Source organism: Hordeum vulgare, chromosome 5H (genome assembly GCF_904849725.1).
Source record: "Hordeum vulgare subsp. vulgare chromosome 5H, MorexV3_pseudomolecules_assembly, whole genome shotgun sequence".
NCBI classification, from domain to species: Eukaryota; Viridiplantae; Streptophyta; class Magnoliopsida; order Poales; family Poaceae; genus Hordeum; species Hordeum vulgare.
Genome location: NC_058522.1, coordinates 381,849,416 through 381,870,765, shown reverse-complemented (window position 1 = coordinate 381,870,765; position 21,350 = coordinate 381,849,416). Strand labels below are relative to the sequence as shown.

Here is a 21,350-nt window from a genome sequence, read left to right as displayed (position 1 = left end):
CAACAAAATGACACGATCAACATGCTACGTCTATTAGTTTGGGTCTAGTCCATCACGTGATTCTCCTAATGACGTGATCCAGTTATCAAGCAACAACACCTTGTTCATAATCAGAAGACACTGACTATCTTTGATCAACTGGCTAGCCAACTAGAGGCTTGCTAGGGACGGTGTTTTGTCTATGTATCCACACATGTAAACGAGTCTTCATTCAATACAATTATAGCATGGATAATAAACGGTTATCTTGATACAGGAATTATAATAATAACTATATTTATTATTGCCTCTAGGGCATAATTCCAACAACAATATGGTCCCCAAACTTATTGGGTCGGAAGTAGTTAGTCCAACTACAATATATATATATAGGGTAAGATCACTCAATTATGTGCATATAGATATAAGTTTTACTTTCAAGCACACCCTAACCTTTTTAATGGATATGTCTAATTTACCATATACATATATTGGATCAAAGATACGATAGACACGGCATGTGCATCTACACATAGTAGATATGTCTGACAGCCCGACGCCGGCGTTCCAGAAGATTCCCCTTTTCTTTCCGTTTTCGTCGTGTGGGTATTTTCATTTGTCGCATCATCATCGCATGATGCGCATCATCTGCATTGCATCGACACTCCATTGCCGCCAGTTTTCAAAACTGCATCCGTTGTTAGTTGTCGGTTCTCTCCGTTTTGTCGTTGACCGTTTGAGACCTACCACACAGGCACGCACCCGCGACATTGTTAAACTCTGTCGCCGGGTTGCCTGTTTTCCCTCTCATCTCCGCCTAGCCCCTCTACACAGTGCACCGGCCTGCGCGCAACCTAGCCCGAAAACCTCCGGAAACCTGAATCATACGGTGATGATCGTTGGATCCGGATCAACACCGTTTTACCGCAAACCGTCACCAGTTTGTCAACTGGACTCCCTAACCTAGTCATTTTGACCGTCTGATTTAATCGAAGGGTCCAAATGCCTATTAGACCGACCAAGTGCTATATGTAGTAAACCTAGACCTAACCATAGCCTCTACCTCGATCCACTCCCCAATCCCGAATCAGCCGCCGCCACCCATTGAAAAATTCCCGTCGGGATCATCCCAGATCTTTCCTCCAGTCAGCATCGCTTCCCCCGATTCTCCTCTCGATCTGCCGGTCCCGAGAATCATGGTCGCGCCTAGCTCGAGCCGCAGCTCCTCCGCCCGCTCGCCCCACCATGCTGCGCCCCGCCCGCAGCCCGAGCTGCCCCGCGCCTCCCTCTGCGCTCCTGGCTCGAGCAGGAGGTCGCCCTCGAGCGCCACCCCTTGGCCAGCCTCGACCAGGCCACCCTCCTCTGCTCTCGCTGGCTCCCTCTGATGCCCGCGCCTACGGGCATCTCCAGCAGCGCCCCACCACCGCGAGGAGCTCCGGCCGCTGCCGGCTACCTCCCGCAGGTAGGACCTCGCCTCCCCTCTCCCTCCCTCTTCCTCCTCTCTCCTCCTCTCCCGTAACTCTCTCTCTGTGTTCTCTGTAGTTAGAAGCAGCAGCAGCACGTGGAGTTTCAACCGAAGCGGGACCTGATGCCGACCACATCAGCGCCTGGATCCAGCAGGAACCGAGCCCCGACGAGCTCCTCGTCCCAGATCCGGCCTTCCCCCCGCCAGCAGCGTCCATGCCGCGCCATTGACCTGTTGTTACTTCCATGGCCGGACGCATCCCTTTCTCAGGTTCAGGTTCAGGTTCAGTTACAGTATTTTCAGCCTCGTTCAGACTTGTGGCTGTATCGGTTCATTAGGCGTCATCCTTCATTTTTACCACAACCGTGCAGCAGTCCAGCTGGTTAGTTCGTTGGTGTGCAGCCAAGAGATCTTGGGTTCGAAACCCCATGGCTCCACATTTTTTTTATTTCTGCAATTCATCACTCGAGGATGAGCTACTGCTGCCGTTTTAATTAGTTTAGAGACCCATTTAATTAACGTGCAAGTAGCCAGCCGAGCTGGTTATCTTTAGGCTTTTGAATCCATCAGGTTGTGGGATCAAATCCCTAGCGCCCTCCTTTATTTTTTTTGCTATGTTTTGCTTTGGGCAGATTCTTTTAGCCTTTTGAAAATCCATATAATTCAACCATGCATCGGATTAAAAAAAACTTTATATTTTAGAACGTGTAGAATTTTGTGTAGATTAATAATTTCTAACCTTCATGCATGATAAAAATACTTAAACGTGTTGTTTCCATCGGTTTACGTGTCAACGCGATAAAAACGGTTTAGGTCGTAACTAATTATCCGTAGCTCCGTTGGATATGTTCCATATATGTAAATAGAATAGACCGACGTGTAGTTTCACGTGAACCACTTTATTTCTCTGTTCAACAAACCTAAATTGTGATTAGGACAAATCTGGATAGAATTAGTATTTAACACCTGGGGTCATTTCGGAGATGCTATATTTCGTTTCCGGTCTCATTTAAAATGCCTAGATAGGTAGTTTAATTTGTGCTTCACCCCTTGCCATGTTAACTACAATTTAGTATTGCCGTGTAAATAATCGGGAGTGAACTAAATAATTAATCATGGAGTTTCGTCGGTATGCAACTCGTTGCATATCGAGCTTCATTTAATGTGCAGTGTTTGCGTGAGGTGAATTGCCATGCCATCACTTGCATCATTGATCTGTTCATGCATCATATTAGGGTGTGCATCATGTCTTGCTTTTGCCGTGGTGAATATTTGTGTTGATGTTTGTTTCCGGTTTGCTTCGTTCCGATAGAGTTCCGACCGCTTCGGAAAGTGAGGAACCGTTCGACTACATCGGTCCGTCTGCTTCACGGAGTCATTCTTCTTCCAAGTGGGATCTCAGGCAAGATGACCATTTCCCCAGATACCATTACTATCATTGTCGTGCTAGTTTCATCGCTTCTATCGATTATGTCTCGTTGCCTACCACATGTTTAATATCAGCCTCTCAACAATGCCATGATTACCCTCAACCTGTTCGACCTAGCAAACCACTGATTGGCTATGTTACTACTTGCTTAACCCTTTTGTTAGCGTTGCTAGTTGCAGGTGCAGTTGCTTCCATGTGACAACATGGGTTACTTGTTATATTACCATATTAAATGCTATTTAATTTAATGCACCTATATACTTGGTAAAAGGTGGAAGGCTCGGCCTTTCTAGCTTGGTGTTTTGTTCCACCTTTGCCCCCTTAGTTTTTGGCTACCGGTGTTATGTTCCATAATTGAGCGCTCCTAACACGATCGGGGTTGTTATGGGGACCCCCTTGATAATTTGTTTTAGATTAAAGCTGGTCTGGCAAGGCCCAACTTTGGTACTACATTTGCCTAATAACTAATGAACTGCATAGGGAGTAATTAACCCGAGGATAATTTAATCAACCCCCGGGCCAGTGCTCCTCATGAGTGTTGGTCCAAATTGGCAGACTACGGGGCCACCGTGGGGCAACCCGAGGTTTGGTATCTCCTAGTGTGACCCATCCGTCGTGTCCTGAGAACGAGGTACGCGACTCCTATCGGGATCGTCGACACGTCGGGCGGCCTTGCTGGATTAGTTTTACCTTTGACGAAATATCTTATGCATCGGGATTCCGGTGATGCTTTGGGTAATCTCAGAGTTGAGGTTTTCCACTAAGGAGTCCGACGAGATCGCGAGTGTCGTGATCGAGGATTTCTATGCGACTTGTGGTAATTTGTGATGGACTAGTTGGAGCACCCCTGCAGGGTTAAATCTTTTCGGAAAGTCGTGCCCGCGGTTATGTGGCAACGTGGAAACTTTGTTTAACACTGGTTCTGGATAACTTGAAGTTAACTTAATTAAAACTTGCCAACTGTGTGCGTAACCGTGATTGTCTCTTTCGTGAGTTCCTTCTCCGATCGAGGACACGGTGGGGTTATGTCTGACGTAGGTAGGTGTTCAGGATCATTCATTTGACCATCAGTAGTTCACGTCCGTTATGCGTAGATCTTCCCCCTCTTATTTCTTGTACTCGTAAGTTAGCCACCATATATATATGCTTAGTCGTTGCTGCAACCTCACCACTTAACCATGCCTCACCCATTAAGCTTTGCTAGTCTTGATACCTTTAGAAATGAGATTGCTGAGTCCCATGTGGCTCACAGATTACTACAACACCAGTTGCAGGTATGGGTAAAGGTTACTTGACGCGAGCGCGTTGATTTTTCATTTGGAGTTGCTTCTTCTTCTTCTTCTTCTTCAGCGATCTAGGATGGGTTCCAGGCCGGCAGCCTGGGATAGCAAGGATGGACGTCATTCTTCTTTTGTCGTTTGTTTTCGTCCGTAGTCGTACCCTATTCTTACTCTTGATGATTATGTAATGTACTAATGTGACTCTGATGTAGCTTGTGGCGAGTGTAAGCCAATTCTATTATATATCTCTTCTTTTCAGTACTTGTACTTGTAACGATATCCATTCTTGCGACACGACGAGATGCGCTTCTATCCCTGATGAGGCCCTCGTGCCAAATTAAGGATAGGGTCCCATCTTGGGCGTGACAATATGCCTACACAATCCTATCAAAATCCAAGGATATACAATTTGGACAAATGAACACATAATTTTCTATTACAGAACATTCATGTCATCCAAAATGGATCAGGGTGACAAATCAACACATGGTAGCACCCCAAGTTCAACACATGAACTGGTCAAGGCATCAAGCCATGTAAGGCATGCATTTTGCACAACCTTACATGCATGTCTCACCCCAGTAGATTTATAAGTGTAGGTAATATGATTATAACTCCCACAACATTATGAAATAAGTAGTGCGAGCTCTACCGGGAGACACATGAATTTCTCAGCACGTTATGTAGGTCAACTGAAGATAGAACTGAAATAAAATGACCATGAAAACACTACCAAGCCAGAGATACCATGTGTGAGAGAACACAATGACATTTAGAGTTATCAGTGGTGGTAGGTGCCAAACGAGCACAAGAATCGTTTTATACTCACACAAGTGTGATATGGGAGTTCAACCATAAGCATAATGTTTAGATGACATACGTTAACATCCCAATTAGTTAGATCATAGTGTGGAGGATTAATTCGAAAGGCATGCATCAACAGTGCCCTTCTTTTAGATACGATCTAGCGGCTAAGCCATGAGCATTGGTGTAGTAGGACATTATACTCACGCACATCTAAGGAATTTAGATACCAACAGGGCTTATTATGCGAATTAAGATATGTGGAGCATGACACACCACACGGTTATAGGATAACCACATATGGTGGATTCTGAGTGGCATACATCGGATGTTTTGTCTTACCAGGGGATGTGACATGCACAAAGCATATCATCCTCACATAATGTGACAATCCATGTATTTATCATACAAGGCAATCAATCATCCAACTAAGGTGATAAGTGGATGCCAATTTAAACTTCGGATGGCCTTGACATCAAACTAATTGATTGGATAATCTTGCACCGAATACTACATGGAGTCCAACACATATGTACACATTTTGGGTTAGTGGTGTGCGTAGAGCAGAACACTCCCCCTTAATGTGATGAGCTATTAACGTCGCAAAAGACCCACACAACGGTGCAACTAGGATGCGAGTAATGATCAGGGCTACACACAACTATATAACATACATAATGACCTACACATGATAGATAACATATAACAATCATACTAGTAGGCGCAACATGTCAAAGTACATGCTAGGAACCAAACCTAAACATGAGAGGGAGAGGGGCAGGCAACTTTCAATGTAAACAATTTAAGTACAAGTCACCGCAAAGAGGCACATTGGATATGGGATATGGGCTCGATAATCCAAGTGACTTGGCTTGAGATGATACGAATGATGAAGAGTCCTCAAATCTTCATTGTGTATCCAAGTCTCCAATGTCCTCCAAAGTCACCTATTGATCAAGTTTGAGCTTGTTGGTCCCCAACTACGTTGGGTCCTAAGAGGTTAGTCACAATAGGCTTGGCAACCCAAATGGTTCTTTTCTTGACACCATTTTGAGTTCCAACAAACTTGGCAAACACATTGCCAACATTATCCTTCCCAAGGGAATAGCTATCATCAATAGTGATTGGGTTGGATAAGTTACCTCTCGTGCAAGACGAAGCGACGTGACCCTTCTCACGACATAAGTAGCAACATCTACCCTTTGCTTTCTTCCCAGTTGATTTCTCACCTCGGGGAGTGTTGGCTTGGGTCTTATTGGGAAGAGGCCTTCCTTCAACTTGTAGCTGAGTGTGTGATTGAGTTTGTGGCCGCTTCCCTTGTTGCTTGTGACTTTGAGACTTCGTCTTCAGAGGGCAAGATCTAACATGGTGCCCTTTAACTTTGCACTTGAAGCAAATGATTTTGGCTGAATTCTTAACTCGTCCTAGGCCACTCTTGTTCTTGTTTGAGTTTACTCCAACATCATTTTTGTCATTCGGAGATGTTTGCTCACACGGGACGTTGTTGAGTGTGGACATCCCTTCATGACACTGTTCCAAGTCTTTCTTCAAAGAAGTGACTTGGGCCTTGAGCTCTTCGATTTCCTCTACACGGTTAGTTTTAATGCAAATACTAGAGGAAGTGTAAGTGTCATTGTTAGAGCAACAAGGCAAGGAAAGTAATTCATCACACGAGGTAGCAACATTATGAGTGGACGAATTACGAGGACTGGCACATGGAGATATAGTACTTTGATTAGAAGTGGTGCCATTGTCCACCTGAGGCTCACTTGATGTTACCTTGGTGATGATAGCCTCATGAGCTAACTTTTGCACATTATGGGATGTTAGAAGATCGGCATGAGAGCTTGTGAGCATTACATGGTTTTCTTCCAACTTCCCATAATTGCTAGTTAGTAAATCAAGTTGAGCACGTAGCTCAACATTCTCCTTCAATGTTGATACTTCAAAAGAGATAGGGTTAGATATACAAGTATCATCAACAATATGAGGAGAGTAAGTGGCGATTAGAGACTTCTCATGGGTAGATTGAAGCTCCTCATAGACCTTAGAGGTTTGGATGAGCTCTCCCTTGACATTCTTGCATTCAAGGAGAAGGACCTCAAAATCCTTTTTAAGTTTATCATGAACAACTTCAATCTCTCCTTTTGAAGATCTTAAGTCTCTACATGCTTGGTGACTCTTCTCAAGTTCATGTTCAAGTTGTTCACTTTTAGCTTGTTCATGATTAAGTGAATCATTACAATTTTCAAAGTAAGCAAGAATATCTTGGAATCTTTGAAGAGCGTTATTTTTGGCTTTATGAAGAATTTTACTGATCACATAGATGTTTTCAGTCAAGTCATCATCATCATCCTCATCGCAAATATCATCGTTATTGCACAGGGAAGATGATATCTCATTATTACCTCTTGCGGTGAGGCACATGTGAACTGGAGGAGTTGATGATTGTTTCATTCCCCTCCCTAATCGTTGAAATTCGAACTGTCCGCTAGCTCCTCCTTTGTTTGGATTATAGCCCTTCCTTGGGGATTTACTATCCAAAGTAAATCTTTCCAGTTTCAAATGCTACTATTTCTTCGTGGGCAGAAAGTCCAAAATCTTCTTTTTCCGGTACTCCTTACTCTTTTCTCCCGTCGTCCTACTTTCACTTCTACGGACCTTCTATCCATAACGAGTTCCAGGATTGGTGAATCGATGTGGGAATAGATAAAACGATTGTTGAGTACACAGTATAACCGTGTAGCTCATCCAGAAGATCATCAATGACCGGTATCGGGTATTTCTTTTTTACGGTTTGCGCATTGAGTTGCCTATAATCCATAGGCGCCACGAACCTTCTTTCTTCTTGTAAAGAAGAGCCGGTGAGGCATGAACTAGGTTGTAGAGTACCATTCTAGAGTAACTCCTTGATTATGGCTTCAATTTCATCCGGTGGTGTGAATACCGATTCTTTTGGTGAATCAGATTCTTCATTAGTCAAAAGTACTTCATATTTCTTGGTTTCCCCTTGTGAGATTGAAGATGCTGAGGTGTGCAAGCAATCGGATATGGAAGTAGTGGTGGACTCTTTATGATCGAAAAGAGTGAAGAGCTCATGCACCAACTCCTTCATCATAATATCGTCTTCATCAAGATTGGACCCACCATATATATCTTCAAGTTTAGTCCAAACTTCATGAGCTGACTTGCAAGTCGAGATAGACTTAAACACTTTAGGACTTATGGTTCGATGAATGGCAAGAAAAGCCTCACACTTAAGATACATTTCATTAGTAGATGAAGATGCATCATTCCTTTTGTCGGCAATCCCTACAAGAACAATTCGTAAAGTATTTGGGCCCATGGCCCGAAAGTGATGAAGCATACGAATTCTCCATAGGGTATAATTTGTGCCATCAAAGTCAAAGGTGTCATTGTGCACTAATCCAATAGTCGACATCGATACTCTCTAGGTCGTGAAACCTAATTAAAGAGAGACCTTGCTCTGATACCAATTGAAAAGACCTCGATGACGCCTAGAGGGGGGTGAATAGGCTATTTAAAAACTTCTTCGGATTTGGCTTAACCTAATGCGGAAATAAACTAAGAGGGTACTTGTCAAGCACAAATCCTAAATGCACTAGGCACTGCAACGTGTATCAACAACACGATCTACCAAGATGGACACAATACAGTTACTAACGATCACAAGTAAGTTACACAAACTTACTTGAGCTATATCACACGACAAGTAGGTGAACGACACAAGATACTAGATCACGCTATATCACACGATATATCAAAAGCTGCAAGTGTGAACGTGTGGATATAGAGGGTATGCTTGAGTGATTAATCTTGTACAAGAAATAGGCAACACAATATAGTGAGCACAACCAATATGCAATGTACGTATGCTCAAGTAACACAAGTAAACCACAAGTAAGGAGTTAGGGTCAAGGATAACCAAGGTCACTGAGACGAAGATGTATCTCGATGTTCACTTCCTTGGAGGGAAGCTAGTCACCGTTAGAGAGGTGGATGTTACCACGAAGGCACACCAACGCCACGAAGGCTCACCCTATTCTCCCTTTGAGATAACACCACGAAGGCGTTTCTCAACCACTAGTGGTAAGCCTTTGAGGTGGCTTCCAAACCCTCACAAACTTTTCCGGGGGTAATCACACGGATTGATTCCTCTCCGAAGAACTCCTACCGCCTAGGAGTCTCCAACCTCCAAGAGTAACAAGATCACGGGGAATGCTCAAAACTTGCTCAAATCTCAAATAGCTTGGATTGAGAGAAGGAGAGGGAGACGATCTATCTTTTGATTGGAACAACTCTCAAAGGGGCTCACAAATGCTCTTGGGATCTAAGATTTGGTGTGAGCAAATGTGTGTGAGGTAGAAATGTGTTCTTATGAGGATATGGCTGTGTTGGACACCCTCTCACGAAGTGGGAGGGGGTATATATAGTGGGGAGTGTAAAAACAGCCGTTGGGGACACTTTAAGTCACACAGGGTTCGGACGTCCGGCAGTTTACGGAAGTCCGGGCGTCCGTAAGGGGTCGAACGTCCGACAGGGGTCGGTCGTCCGAGAGCTGTAGATATGTCTGGAAACACTGTGAGTTGAACAGGGACCGGACGTCCGGAGAAGGCCGGAAATTCGAGTTATTCGACTCAACTTCTTCTGGTGCAAGGTTCCGGATTTTCGAAGGGGTCGGACGTCCGGCCCTCGGACGTCCGGAGGGAGCCGGAAATCCGAGTTATAGAGCTCACGTTCTTCTGGTGCAGGGCTCCGGATTTCCGAAGCTGGTCGGTCGACCGACCCTCGGATGTCCGGAGGGAGCCGGAAATCCGAGTTATAGGGCTCAAGTTCTTCTGGTGCAGGGCTCCGGATTTCCGAAGCCTGTCGGTCGTCCGACCCTTGACCGGCCCTCGGACGTCCGGAGGGAGCCGGAAGTCCGAGACATTAGACCTGTTTTGAGATAGGAGCAGAGTAGAGAATATGTGGTATTGAGCAGAATAGTGGATATCTAGTTTGAGCAAGTTCATCACAAAAACATGTGATCCCCTCTTAATAGTGCAGGATCCCTAAAGACTCAAGAATTGTAAAAGGGATACCGATGATCCATACTTGAGTGTGTACTTTTATTCACTGATCATCACTCCGCACCACTAACATCAAAGTAACTGATACCTTGAATTAGCCCTTTCACTTGAGCTTGATGTTGTTGTTCCTTCTTGGCTCAATGTTGAAAGCAAGACATGATGAAGTCTTCAAGTAGCTCTCCCATACACAATGTGGAAAGCCTAGCTTATATATTTATCTTCATTTGTCCACCATGTGAACATCCACAAGGATCAAGCATGTAGTGCTCAGGAATGCTTATCTTGATCTTGTCCTTGTTAGCACATGAGCTTGTCCTTATCAACACATGATCATTCACAATAGCTTAAAAAGGGTTAGTGATTAATTATCTATATGTGTGTTGTCAGCAACACCAAAACACGATTAAGGGCATGACTGCACTTTCACCAACTTCTTCACTTTTTTATTAAATTTTCCAAAACACCCTTTTTTTTGAAGGAAAACTGTAAGGGAAACCCCCCACAGCTCTACACGTCGCATTCAACACATCAACGACTTCAACCCACGGGTTCATCTTTTCTTCAATGAGTTCGCGTTCACAATTCGCCGCCGCCTTAGCAGAAATCTCAACGTAAACGAACGGTCTCATCCTACATTTCAAGAAGTGACTATTAAGGTAATCATAGCCTTAATTAATTTCTTAATCCTAACACTAACACTTAACATGACCACTAACCCTAGCACAAGATCTATGATACCCCCAACAATGCTAGTCACATAATACATAGGAAATCACAAAAGAACCCTAAATGCATCATATTCATTGATTTCACCACAACAAAATGATGAACTAGGTTTTGCAATAAAATGAGCAAATACACTCAAAATACATGATTTCAACCAGTCAAAATGAGGGGACGTGAGAGAGGTACCTTGAATGATGAAAGTGTTCCGGATCCAACGGACAAATCTCAAGCAAATAAGAGAAATTTAAGAGGCCCTTGTGTGAGGAAGAGAGAGGGGGAGACTTGAGCTCGGGGAGAGGTGACTGGCTGGTTGAGCTCAGGGAGAGGTGACTGGCTGAATGTGTGTGTGTGTGGGGGGGGGAGGGGAGGAAAGACCCACCAAAATATGCAATCTTATCCATCACAGGACCCTACCGCCAGGGTCTCCGGCGATAGGTGTAGATACCCCTATCGCCAGGCTGGTTGGCGGTAGGTCCTTTGCCACGTCAATGGCTAACTGTCGTCCATCGCCCTCTGTCAACCTACCGCCACGGGCGCTGGCAGTAGGGTGTGCTAGGCTACCGCCACGGCCTACGGCAGTAGGTAAAAGGGTTAAATCCTGATATATTTTTTTCCAAACTAGGGTCAAATGTCAATTTACTTCGCAAAAAAGTCAAAACACGAAATTTAGCCCCTCTCCTCCAAAACCGCCACTGCATCGGTGGTCTCTGGCCTCTTTTTCACAACCTTCCTTGAAGCAAGGACTAGGAATAGACTGTACCCCAACGGTGCGGCTAGCTCCAAATGAATTCATGGTGTCCTTTGGTGCAAGACAACATGGGTACCTTTAACGACTTTTCATGGTGAAGTATGTGTCTTGCATCCTTTGTTATAAAACCACTGCTTTCAAGGCAGATATTCTGGTCTTTATTAATTAGTTGGACCTAGCAACTAGCAATATGTTCCTGCACATTTGGCCTTCCTAGTCGGCATGCACTGCTGTGGCTGTGGCTGTGTGGCTGTGTGTGTGAGTATCAAATATTTTCAGTTTCATGTGTAGAGTATGATCTATACTGGCTGGACTGAAAACATTGGCGTCTGAAACATGAAGATGAACTTCGCCTGCCAGGGTTACACGGTCTGATCTGATCTTAACCTCCGCCGCTACTCCTAGACGGTGTGTTCCCCGTTAATCTCCTTTTCTATTCATGGTTTAATACCTCCGATGCTAGGCATATCTTGTACTTCAAACATGATAAATTATACTGCAGGAGTATTTGAGTAGTATCCTCTAGATGCACAAGTCGGGAGATAAGCAAAATGAACCTGGCGCCACAAGAATATAAGCAATATGAAGCTACTAGTATTTGGTTCCCATACGCATAGCAGTGGACCCAAACAGCCCCACAAGTTTGCTAGGCGTTTGTGCTAATTTCTCACTGGAGTGCTTCAACGACGGCAAATTCATGCTGCTATATGGCACAAGCACAACAATGGTGGAAGAAGAAGATGTGGCAGGGGAAACAAACAGGCACAATCAGAGATCCTAAGGAGCTTCAGATCCTTAACAAACTTTTCATTTCTTCTTCAGGAAGCGGGAGGCACGGTTGATGGGGTCGCCGCTGCAGGCAGGGCCTTCTTCTCCTTCGGCACCGGCTCTGCAGGAGGAAACCGGAAAAACACGCCATGAGCAAAGTTTCCACCGAATCAATTGTGGTGAAAATGGAAATTGGATCGGTGATTACTTGAGATGAGAGCCTTGGGGCGGTCCTTGAAGAGGATCTTGTGCCGGATGATGCCGATCACCTCCAGCTCCACCTCCGCCGGTCCACCTTGGCCGAGCTCGCCGGTACCTCCCTTGCCGTTCTTCTTCTTCCTCAGCACCAGCAGGGGCTTCTTGAGAGTCACCTTGGAGCCGGCGAGCTCATGGTACCCGATGGTGAAGGTGTACCCGCCCTGGCAATGGCAAGACCGCCGTGAAGATCCCCCAAACCCAAATCAAGAAACCAGATCGATATGCAGGGAGAGACAGGCGGTCCTTGCCTTGGAAGACGGGGGGGAGGAGGTGGAGCAGAGGCGGCCGATGTGGAGGCCCTGGATGCGGCCGGAGAAGCAGGGCTGCGGCTGCAGCACGCCCTGCACCTCCACCACCGCCCACTCCGGGCACGCCGCCTCGCCGCACCCGCACCGGACCTGGATCTGCATCGCCGCCTCGCCTCGGATCGGATGCGGAGACAGAGGGGAGGAGGGAGATCGCTAGCCGAGGGTTTCTGATGGATGTTGGCGGGCTGCTTTCCCGCCCATATCGTTCCCATGTGCTTCGATTAGTTCGCGCCAAAACACCCCCGAATATTTCGCTCCCTTATACCCCCCTCTACTTAAATAATTATAGCCGAAGAAAACTAATTTTTTTCAACTATAATTATGTAGACATAATTTCGCCCTAGTCGAGCCAACCATGAAACAAGGGATTCTTTCTTGAAAAATTATAAAGAGAAGCGCCGCATCACAACTCTTTCATGCAGCGGCTTCCGCAGCCCCATGCGCATGTAAAAATCTTTCACCTCATGCTTACATCATTGCATTAAATGCTTTTTCAAATTTTAAAAATGATTTATCTCATAAATTAATAATTTTATTTCAGATTCGCTTTCACCGTTAGGTTCGTCTCGATGAGACCTTCAAAATAAGATCCCATATTGACATGTTTCGTTGATTTTTTTCGTCGTTTCTAGTTGCCACATTTATGTCATCTTACGGATGTATAGTTGTCACAATAGTTATACATAGTTATCAGGACAATATTTTTATACTTTTTAAGCATTGCAATGTTATGTGAAGCTAAAAAGTGGGTATTAAAATACTAATAACAAACAAATAAATGCATAAAGCAGCACAAGTATAATGAATCAAGTTTTTTAATGGGGTATATCAACATTCATAAACCTGATAACCAAGTTGATTTAATGTGAGAACTATGTAACAAATAATATGACAAGTAAGTGATAGTAATCTGGCAAGTAAGGAAGAAAACGAAAGTTATCGAAACATATCGACATGGGAGCTAGTTTTGAAGATCTCGCGCGAAAAAGTCAGTGGTGAAAGCGGATCATTAATTGAATTAACGGTTTTGTAGATAAAACTTTTTGAATTTCAAACATCGAAGGAAATCTTGATGACGTCATTGCATGCATGCATAATAAAGAAAGAGGAATTTGCCGATGCATGTCCAAGCTGTTTAAAGTAATGAGTATGCATCTAGGGAGTACTAATTTTGCATGCGTACTAATGTTCCATTAGCTGGGCCGCCGCACCGGAAGCCCCAGATGCGACGCTGCTCCGTAGTGTGGCTTTTCGTAAGAAAAAAAATAGTACGAGCCTGGCCGAGTAGGTGTTGACATCCTACAGAGCAGAAACACCAAATTAGGGGCGTTGCTGGTAACTCCGCAAGCCCTGTCGTTTCTGCGCCGAGAAGAAAAGCTAGGGCTTGTGGCGTTCCTGAAAACCCTGCCCCGCGGCCACTTATGTATTCAAGGAAGAAATTATGGTAAAAGTTTGGATGACTATGTTGGGAAGAAATGCCACAATGCTTGGCGTCCAAAACAATCACATCGTGCTGAAAGGATTCAGATTGTACTAAAGTCTTCCAAGAGTATCTATAGCAGGACCCTATGTATCCTCCTCGAACGTTCGAAATGCCTTCCTAATCAGTGTCCGATTAAAAAAAATGATTCAAACGAACCCCTCACTTTTCCTCCTAAACACCCGGACTGACCGGCATCCCTCAAATCCCTCTCAAATTTGGAGACGATACGAGGGCTTGCGGACGCGTCCGGACAGGTCTGGTCAGTCCGTCAAGTACGACGCAACCCCATCCCATACCACCTTTTTTTCTTTATTCAATCTTTTATTTCTTTCTTTTTTTCTTCACCAATCATGTGTAAGTGACTAGACATATAAAAAAAATAAGAAGTACGGCTGTGTGAACAAAAAAAAAGGCTTAAAACGGACACGTCCAATCACTGACCGAGTGCGTCCGTGAGCCTTAAGGGGTCATATTTGACAAGTCTGGATGTAAATGCTCTAACAAGGTCAAAACACTAATATTCGCCATCACTCCGGAAAAAAAGATGAATCAAGAGGCACAATAATGCCAGGCAGAAGAGCAGCTTGAATTGTATCATCAAATTAACAGATGCCACAAAAAATATCGTTGAATTCATATGTACAAAATAGTTTCTAATGACATACAATCTCCATCTAGAATTAACCGTCACTGAAATGAGTGTATCTAGTGTGTAGATACACTCATTTTTATGAAAATACGCATTTCAGTGTGTAGATACACTCATTTTTATGACAATACGCATTTCAGCGTACAGATGCACTCATTTCAACAACAGTTAATTACAGACTAAGGGGGTAGCTTTTGTGCAAATATCTCATGTAGTATTTACTTTCGGGGCCCGATAAATCTCAAACGTTCGGATTTTAAGTATGTTATCTCAAACGTTTTTTCATGATCATTTTAGTTGTCGCGAGGTGTCCACTTTAGTTGTTTAAATATGACGAATTTTTCCCAGTTTGTTCTTTTGTCAGAAATTTGTCATTTTTGCCAACCTTGCAAGAACTAAAGTTGGTATGGAAAACGTTTAGATTGACATGCTTAAAATCCGAACGTTCTGATTTTATCGTTTCCATACTTCTATTGATGGCCAAAGTAAACCTTGAGATACATATGTCCAAATGGAGAGAGCATACGAGTAGTTTCAAGTTTATAGATGCTCTTTCATAGAAGTTTGTAGATGTTGACTTGTGATGTTGTCTAGACTTTTGGTGGTATACTTTTATGATTATATTTTGTACGAAGTACACACTTTAAAAAAGGGGAATTGGCATGAAAACACTGGTAGTTGTGTTGTTTCTGATCATCAATCACCCTCATAACAAATAGCATAGCAAGATAAACTTGGTGTCAAGACTCAAGAACAAGAGTAGAAAACATAGCATGTAAAAACAGGCTAACAGTGGCCACCAACCCCCCTACCCAAACTGTCAACTCATCTGCCAATAAGGTTACAAGTCAAGGCGCTAAGAATGCGAGATATAGATGTCATGTGTAAGTATGCATCATGTAAACAACCACCTGAAAACACCTAACAATTTATGTCAACATACAACAGCATATCCCCTTTAGATGACACCATTCTAAGATGCTGCCAAAATGTCGTTGCCGGGAGGCTAATGACCCGAGAAGTAGGGCACCGAACATTGCTGGAACTCCGGCCCCGAGCTCGACTCAAAGATATGCTGCGGAAGGGACAACTCGGCCTCCGGGAACTCGGCGTCGCTGCTTCGCTGCCTCTTTGCTGCCCTCTCGTGCTTCGGACTGAGAGTAGGAGAACCGGGATGACAGTTGGAATCTGCTGTTAGCAGCGGTTCATCGTGACATGGACTCTTGATTGCTTCGGTCTGGCTTCCACTGTCTCTTTTGAAAGCTGCACCCTGAGATGCAGATTCAGATGTGGGTGCAGGAGTCGAGGGATCTGTCCTCTCAGAGTCAGGGAACTGATCGCTCGACGCTGTGACAGTAGCTCCTGCACCAGGTGTTTCAGACTTTATACCACCGAAACGCTGTTGCTCTTCTATGATTTTCTTAAGGTACTTTCCCTGTGCCTCGATTCGCAGCTGCAGCTGCCTTTGTACCTGAAGAAAGTGTTATCAGCACATCTTATCATTGATCTCTACTTAATATAACTGTCGGTTGTTGATGAATTTACCGCTATGCAAGCATGCAACTAATGCATCTGGTCAATTAAACCTAACTATTTACTTGATTTGCAAGTTTGGAAATATGAATGAGATTACAAACTGAAACGCAAACAATGACTCAAACACAGACTTCGCAGCCATTACTACAAGAAGCATGGAAGTCAGCGATATTAAGAACGGCCTGGGTTTTGCCTCAAGCCGACTAAGAATTTTCTCTGTTTTTTCGAATGGAAAAATCACAACGTTTCTTAATTCACCACAGCAGATAAAGTATTTTACAAGCATTCGCTTTTGGACTGCTTTTGGACCGCAAAACAAAAGACTTACTTCGAGCTGTTCATGCAACCGCTTTTGGACCTCCATCTGCAGCTTCAGGGCTTCAGATATCTGCATTCCACTGTAAAGAAAAAGGCTCGACGATCAAACACCCCTAGGAAAAACTGAGGAAAACAGGGGAGCAGCATCAACTGAAAGACACTACTTCCAAAAGTGAAATTGAAGTCTCCAAGAAAAAGGTCGCTATACGTCGCGGAAGACTTGCCCCTTACTGATAGGATAGCATGGATAAACCAACAAAAAGCAACGAAATTACATCTTTCAATTGAAGGAAGATAAAAAAACATATGGATATGAACATGCTTTCGTTGCTGCGTAGCATCTGTGTACTTGAGGATATTCAAGGCCAAAAATTGATGAACGGAATAAAATAAATTGAACAATTTCATATTATAGAAATTACTCATCAGTATAATAAGAGAGATTTCAGTTAGATTATGCTAGCACCCTAAAAAAACTATGTTTCTACTTACTGAGGAACCACAGTTAGCATGTGTTTGTCGAGCAGCATGCAAACCTCAAGACTCAAGAGTAGTAAAATAAGAGAGATTTCAGTTAGATTATGGTTGCACCCTAAAAATTTTATGTTTCTAATTACTGAGGAACCACAGTTAGCATGTGTTTGTCGAGCAGCATGCAAACCTCAAGGGTAGTAAAATAAGAGAGTTGACTATGATAGATGATTTTCTTAGTGCATTGTAGAATACGGCATAGATTGCAGTACTTGCATCTCATGCCATGCCAGTCACAGTTTACACAAGTTACTGTTTAATGGAGATTATAACTGGTCATATGTGTATACATACGAGGATCCATCAAGTCCTGCTAATGAATCCCCTGGATCTTTGTTATCAGCCTTGTTACCTGCACAAGAGATACATATTAGGGAAGAACTGAAACAAATATCACAATACCAAGTATATGAGAAGTGTGTTCACCTACCATCAGCTGAAGAGTCGGGAATGTACTTTGCTAGCCTGTATTTCTGGAAACAGTAATGGGGGAATTCAATATCAGAAATTAAGAGTGACAAATATTGCTAAAGGCCAAGTGGCACTGTTAAACAAGATGTACCTGCAAGTGACTTTTCACATGGTATATTGTTAATCCTGGCGTACCCATAATTCTCAAAACTCCTTTAGGAGTTGCTCCTATTGCATTTGAGGAATTCAAGTGTCAGCAGAAGCGAAGTTCAAAAAAGAAGTGTTAGCAGAAGCATAATAAGCCTATGTGATTACTGTAGCACATAAAGGTACAAATGAACATAACTGACAGATAAATACAACATAAGTCATAACATTCATACCTTTCACTTTTATAATAACATAAAAATACTGATAAAAGTAAGTTATTAATTGCTTAGATGGATGAGATCCTCACCCAAGTGATTTAAGCTACGATTCTCTCACTTAAAAGGGCTTCTTGCTTGGTACATTTTCATATAAATGCATGGTTGCTTATACATGTCATCTCTTTTACTTGAGAATAAAAGTTAATGTAACACCTTAAACTCCAAACCATGCTTATTACAAGCTTATATGGTGTTGTTCTGAGCTAACGTGACAGCTGAAAACCATATATAAGCTTCCTACTTAGAAACAATGTTATGAGTTGGCCATCATATTTACATGCTACTATCACTTTGAAGAACGTCTGGTACTTCCAAACTATGCTAAAAAAACTTCACTAGAGATAACAATGTCATGTACTCCCTCCGTCCCAAAATAACTGACTCAACTTTATACTAACTTTAGCACAAAGTTAGTACAAAGTCAAGTCACTTATTTTGGGACAGAGGGAGTAATATAAAAGAATTAATGTAAAACTATATCACCTTTAGATTTCAAATAAACTATACTATCTAGTCCCATAAACTGATTATAGGCAGTAAGAAGAAACAGTATCATATAAAGTAAGAAATGAAGCACGGTTGCAGTGTGGATACGTACTATCAGGACCGCCAAGTTGAGTAACAGCCTCCACAAATTGTTCATGCAACTCATCTGTCCACCGTAAGCGTTGCCTCGCAGCCAAGCTAGCTTTGCTGTTTGGTCCATCATTCGAGCCCATGTTGTTTTCACCTGATTCCATTTGCTGCAGGTGAGCGACTGAGTTGCTACGATTAGACTCTAGTGCTGGTGGGTATACTGTTCATCATCTAGGGAAAAAATGATATAAGGAGCCAAATAGAAGAAGCTATTTTATTTCCTTAGAGAACCATGCTATTTTAATAGAAGGGGGAGTCTGACTTGCATCACCAACAATTTGCATTGATGAAAGTACAAAATATAACTACTTAATATGAAGGTGCCATGACATATTTCACTCCCTATCTACTGAGAAAGACCGCCAGCTTGCAACATGTATGACAGACAAAAACAGTAAGATATGGTATGGCAATTTTTCAAACAGAACCCGGGTATTTCAAGGAAGACTGACCACACATTGAATTTAAGACAACGGAGAGTGTTTAATTCAATTTAGTAGATAAGAGTTGAGAGCGCTAACAGACCACAAAGATGCCATTTGCCCATAGCAACAAACTCAAATTCTCATATTCTACCAAGAATGCTAGAGTGAACAGCCATTTTCTGTTTTCATCGGCGCTAATGCCTTTATCCCATCATTCCACTGGTCGTTCTATTTACAAGGCAGGTCAATGAAATCATGCGAGTCACAGAGGCAACACAAACTGATATTGGAATACTTGTACCCACAGCTGGGACCGCGCACCATCGCGTGCTCATGCTTGCGGCCCTGGATCAGCTCAGGTAGGTCAATTTCATGGCCACTAAGCAAGACAAAACAGCACGGATACAAATAGGTGAGGTGGTGGCTCAAAATGAGCCATTCTAGTCATCCAGACGGCCATCAATTGTGAATAATCTAATAGAATTGAGTACCTCCCCCCGTTATGGACCAAAGGGGCTGATATTTTCAAAGAAACCTCTAGCCAACGTTCCAACAAAAGTTTTTATTTCTCAACGCCAATTCATCGTTCTTTTTGCGAAAGAAACGCCAATTCATCCTACTAATGCTAATACAGAAAAACGATAGCTCCAGGAGTTTCTGTGTTCTCAACTCCTCCTATGTAGAGGAGTTTGCCACCTCATCCAAAATACAGCCCTGGCGATGGTTGTTTGTGATCCCGACCTCTTATTCTCTCATTAGAAACAACTGGCCAGCGAGACAAAATATGTATTCCATGGAAGCTCACACTTTTATCAGGGCAAGAAGATGAGCAACCCCCAACATAACTAACAGCTGCTGATTGCCAAACATAGCAGGTTGTCGTCAGGGGCTACGATGCCCCAAGAACCTGATGGAAAACCATATGCCAGCCACCCCCCAGAGGAGGCGGGCCCACCGTGGTCAGCCTCGTGAGGGCTCTTCTCCGACCACCCATGGAAACTACTACTTGGGTCAAGCAAGAGGGGGGAAACGAGGCAGGTAAAATCCGTGAATCCTCCCCGCGGCCAAAACGAATTGAAGAAGAAATTCGAGGATTTCTCACCTGCCAGGGTCGACGAGCCGGCGGAATTCGCGGCGGGAGGCTCGAACGGGGGGACTGGGGACGGCCGGAGTGCAGCTCGGGCGGCAAGATCGGAACTTGGCGCGGCGGTGTGGACTGGTTGTGAGGGAAGATTCGTGGGTTGGCGATTTCGTGGCTTCCGGCGAGCAGTGGAGAGAGAATTCCACGAGATTCGCCTCCCACCTTCTCTCCCTCTGTGCTACCGGCTCGGAAGGACCAGATTGCAGCCCAAACCTGCCCAAGACAAACTGGTTTGGTTTGCACCTATTTTCAATTAGGTCCTTGTCTTACCAAGTTTTGTGTAAGGCACCCTACAATCCATAGACTGCTGCATTATTATGTATTTCTACATCCCAAAATCTTTTCTCAAATGTGAACCGAGCGTAACCCACATGGTTACCAATCTATCAAGGTTCAACATAAGATGTTGTGTCGGCTTAATATCTTTGAAATGCTCATATAACTAGAGTATGAGTGTGTGTACGTGTGTTGTGTGTACATGAGCATTTACGATTTTATTGTAGTTTATCTCACAAAGTGACTAGTTGGTGTACTTGGTACGAGTAGTAGTTATTTGTCAACGCTCCTAGCACGGACATGTACAAATACTTTATACAATAACTGTGTGTAAAATCTTTATATGTCATCTGCAGACGATGGCAAAGGCGGCAATCTCGCGAGATTTGGCTTCTGTCACACCCTGAATTTTGCAACTTCAAATTACACGCGTGTTGAAGTTGAAAAAAGCTTCACGCTCAATATTATTTTGTGACCACGCATCTGCCCTACTTCAGTAAAAATTCTTCCTCCTGCCACTATCTACCGATAGTGATATAAACAACCCATACAATAACCTGTCTATAAATAGTCTAATTTCAGCCATAACAAATTGTGAGAGGGGAATTACAGACATCATCAACACAACAACAAAATCATTGCATGTTACAAACTGTGTTAG

The 21,350-nt window shown here is 43.5% G+C and overlaps 2 protein-coding genes across 5 annotated transcripts; both read right to left on the bottom strand.

Moving 5' to 3' along the window:
* Positions 1-12,064: 12,064 nt before the first annotated feature.
* Positions 12,065-13,026, bottom strand: LOC123395306 (putative uncharacterized protein DDB_G0287975). Its single transcript, XM_045090291.1, has 3 exons — positions 12,796-13,026; positions 12,498-12,708; positions 12,065-12,410 (listed from the first exon to the last, which is right to left on the bottom strand). The coding sequence occupies exons 1-3, from the start codon at positions 12,955-12,957 to the stop codon at positions 12,340-12,342; spliced, it is 444 nt and encodes a 147-aa protein (XP_044946226.1). The 5' UTR covers positions 12,958-13,026; the 3' UTR covers positions 12,065-12,339.
* Positions 13,027-15,743: 2,717 nt separating this feature from the next.
* Positions 15,744-20,622, bottom strand: LOC123452608 (myb family transcription factor PHL7-like). 4 transcript variants are annotated; one of them, XM_045129288.1, is made up of 7 exons: positions 20,375-20,622; positions 18,810-18,941; positions 17,935-18,011; positions 17,803-17,845; positions 17,667-17,724; positions 16,852-16,921; positions 15,744-16,458 (listed from the first exon to the last, which is right to left on the bottom strand). In XM_045129288.1, exons 2-7 carry the CDS (start codon positions 18,928-18,930, stop codon positions 15,994-15,996), a joined length of 834 nt encoding a protein of 277 aa, XP_044985223.1. In that variant the 5' UTR covers positions 18,931-18,941; positions 20,375-20,622; the 3' UTR covers positions 15,744-15,993. The 4 variants fall into 4 exon arrangements, with proteins under 4 accessions (XP_044985223.1, XP_044985225.1, XP_044985226.1 ...); XM_045129290.1 differs by having other exon boundaries at positions 18,810-19,007; positions 20,375-20,580; XM_045129291.1 differs by having other exon boundaries at positions 18,810-18,968; positions 20,375-20,580.
* Positions 20,623-21,350: the final 728 nt, after the last annotated feature.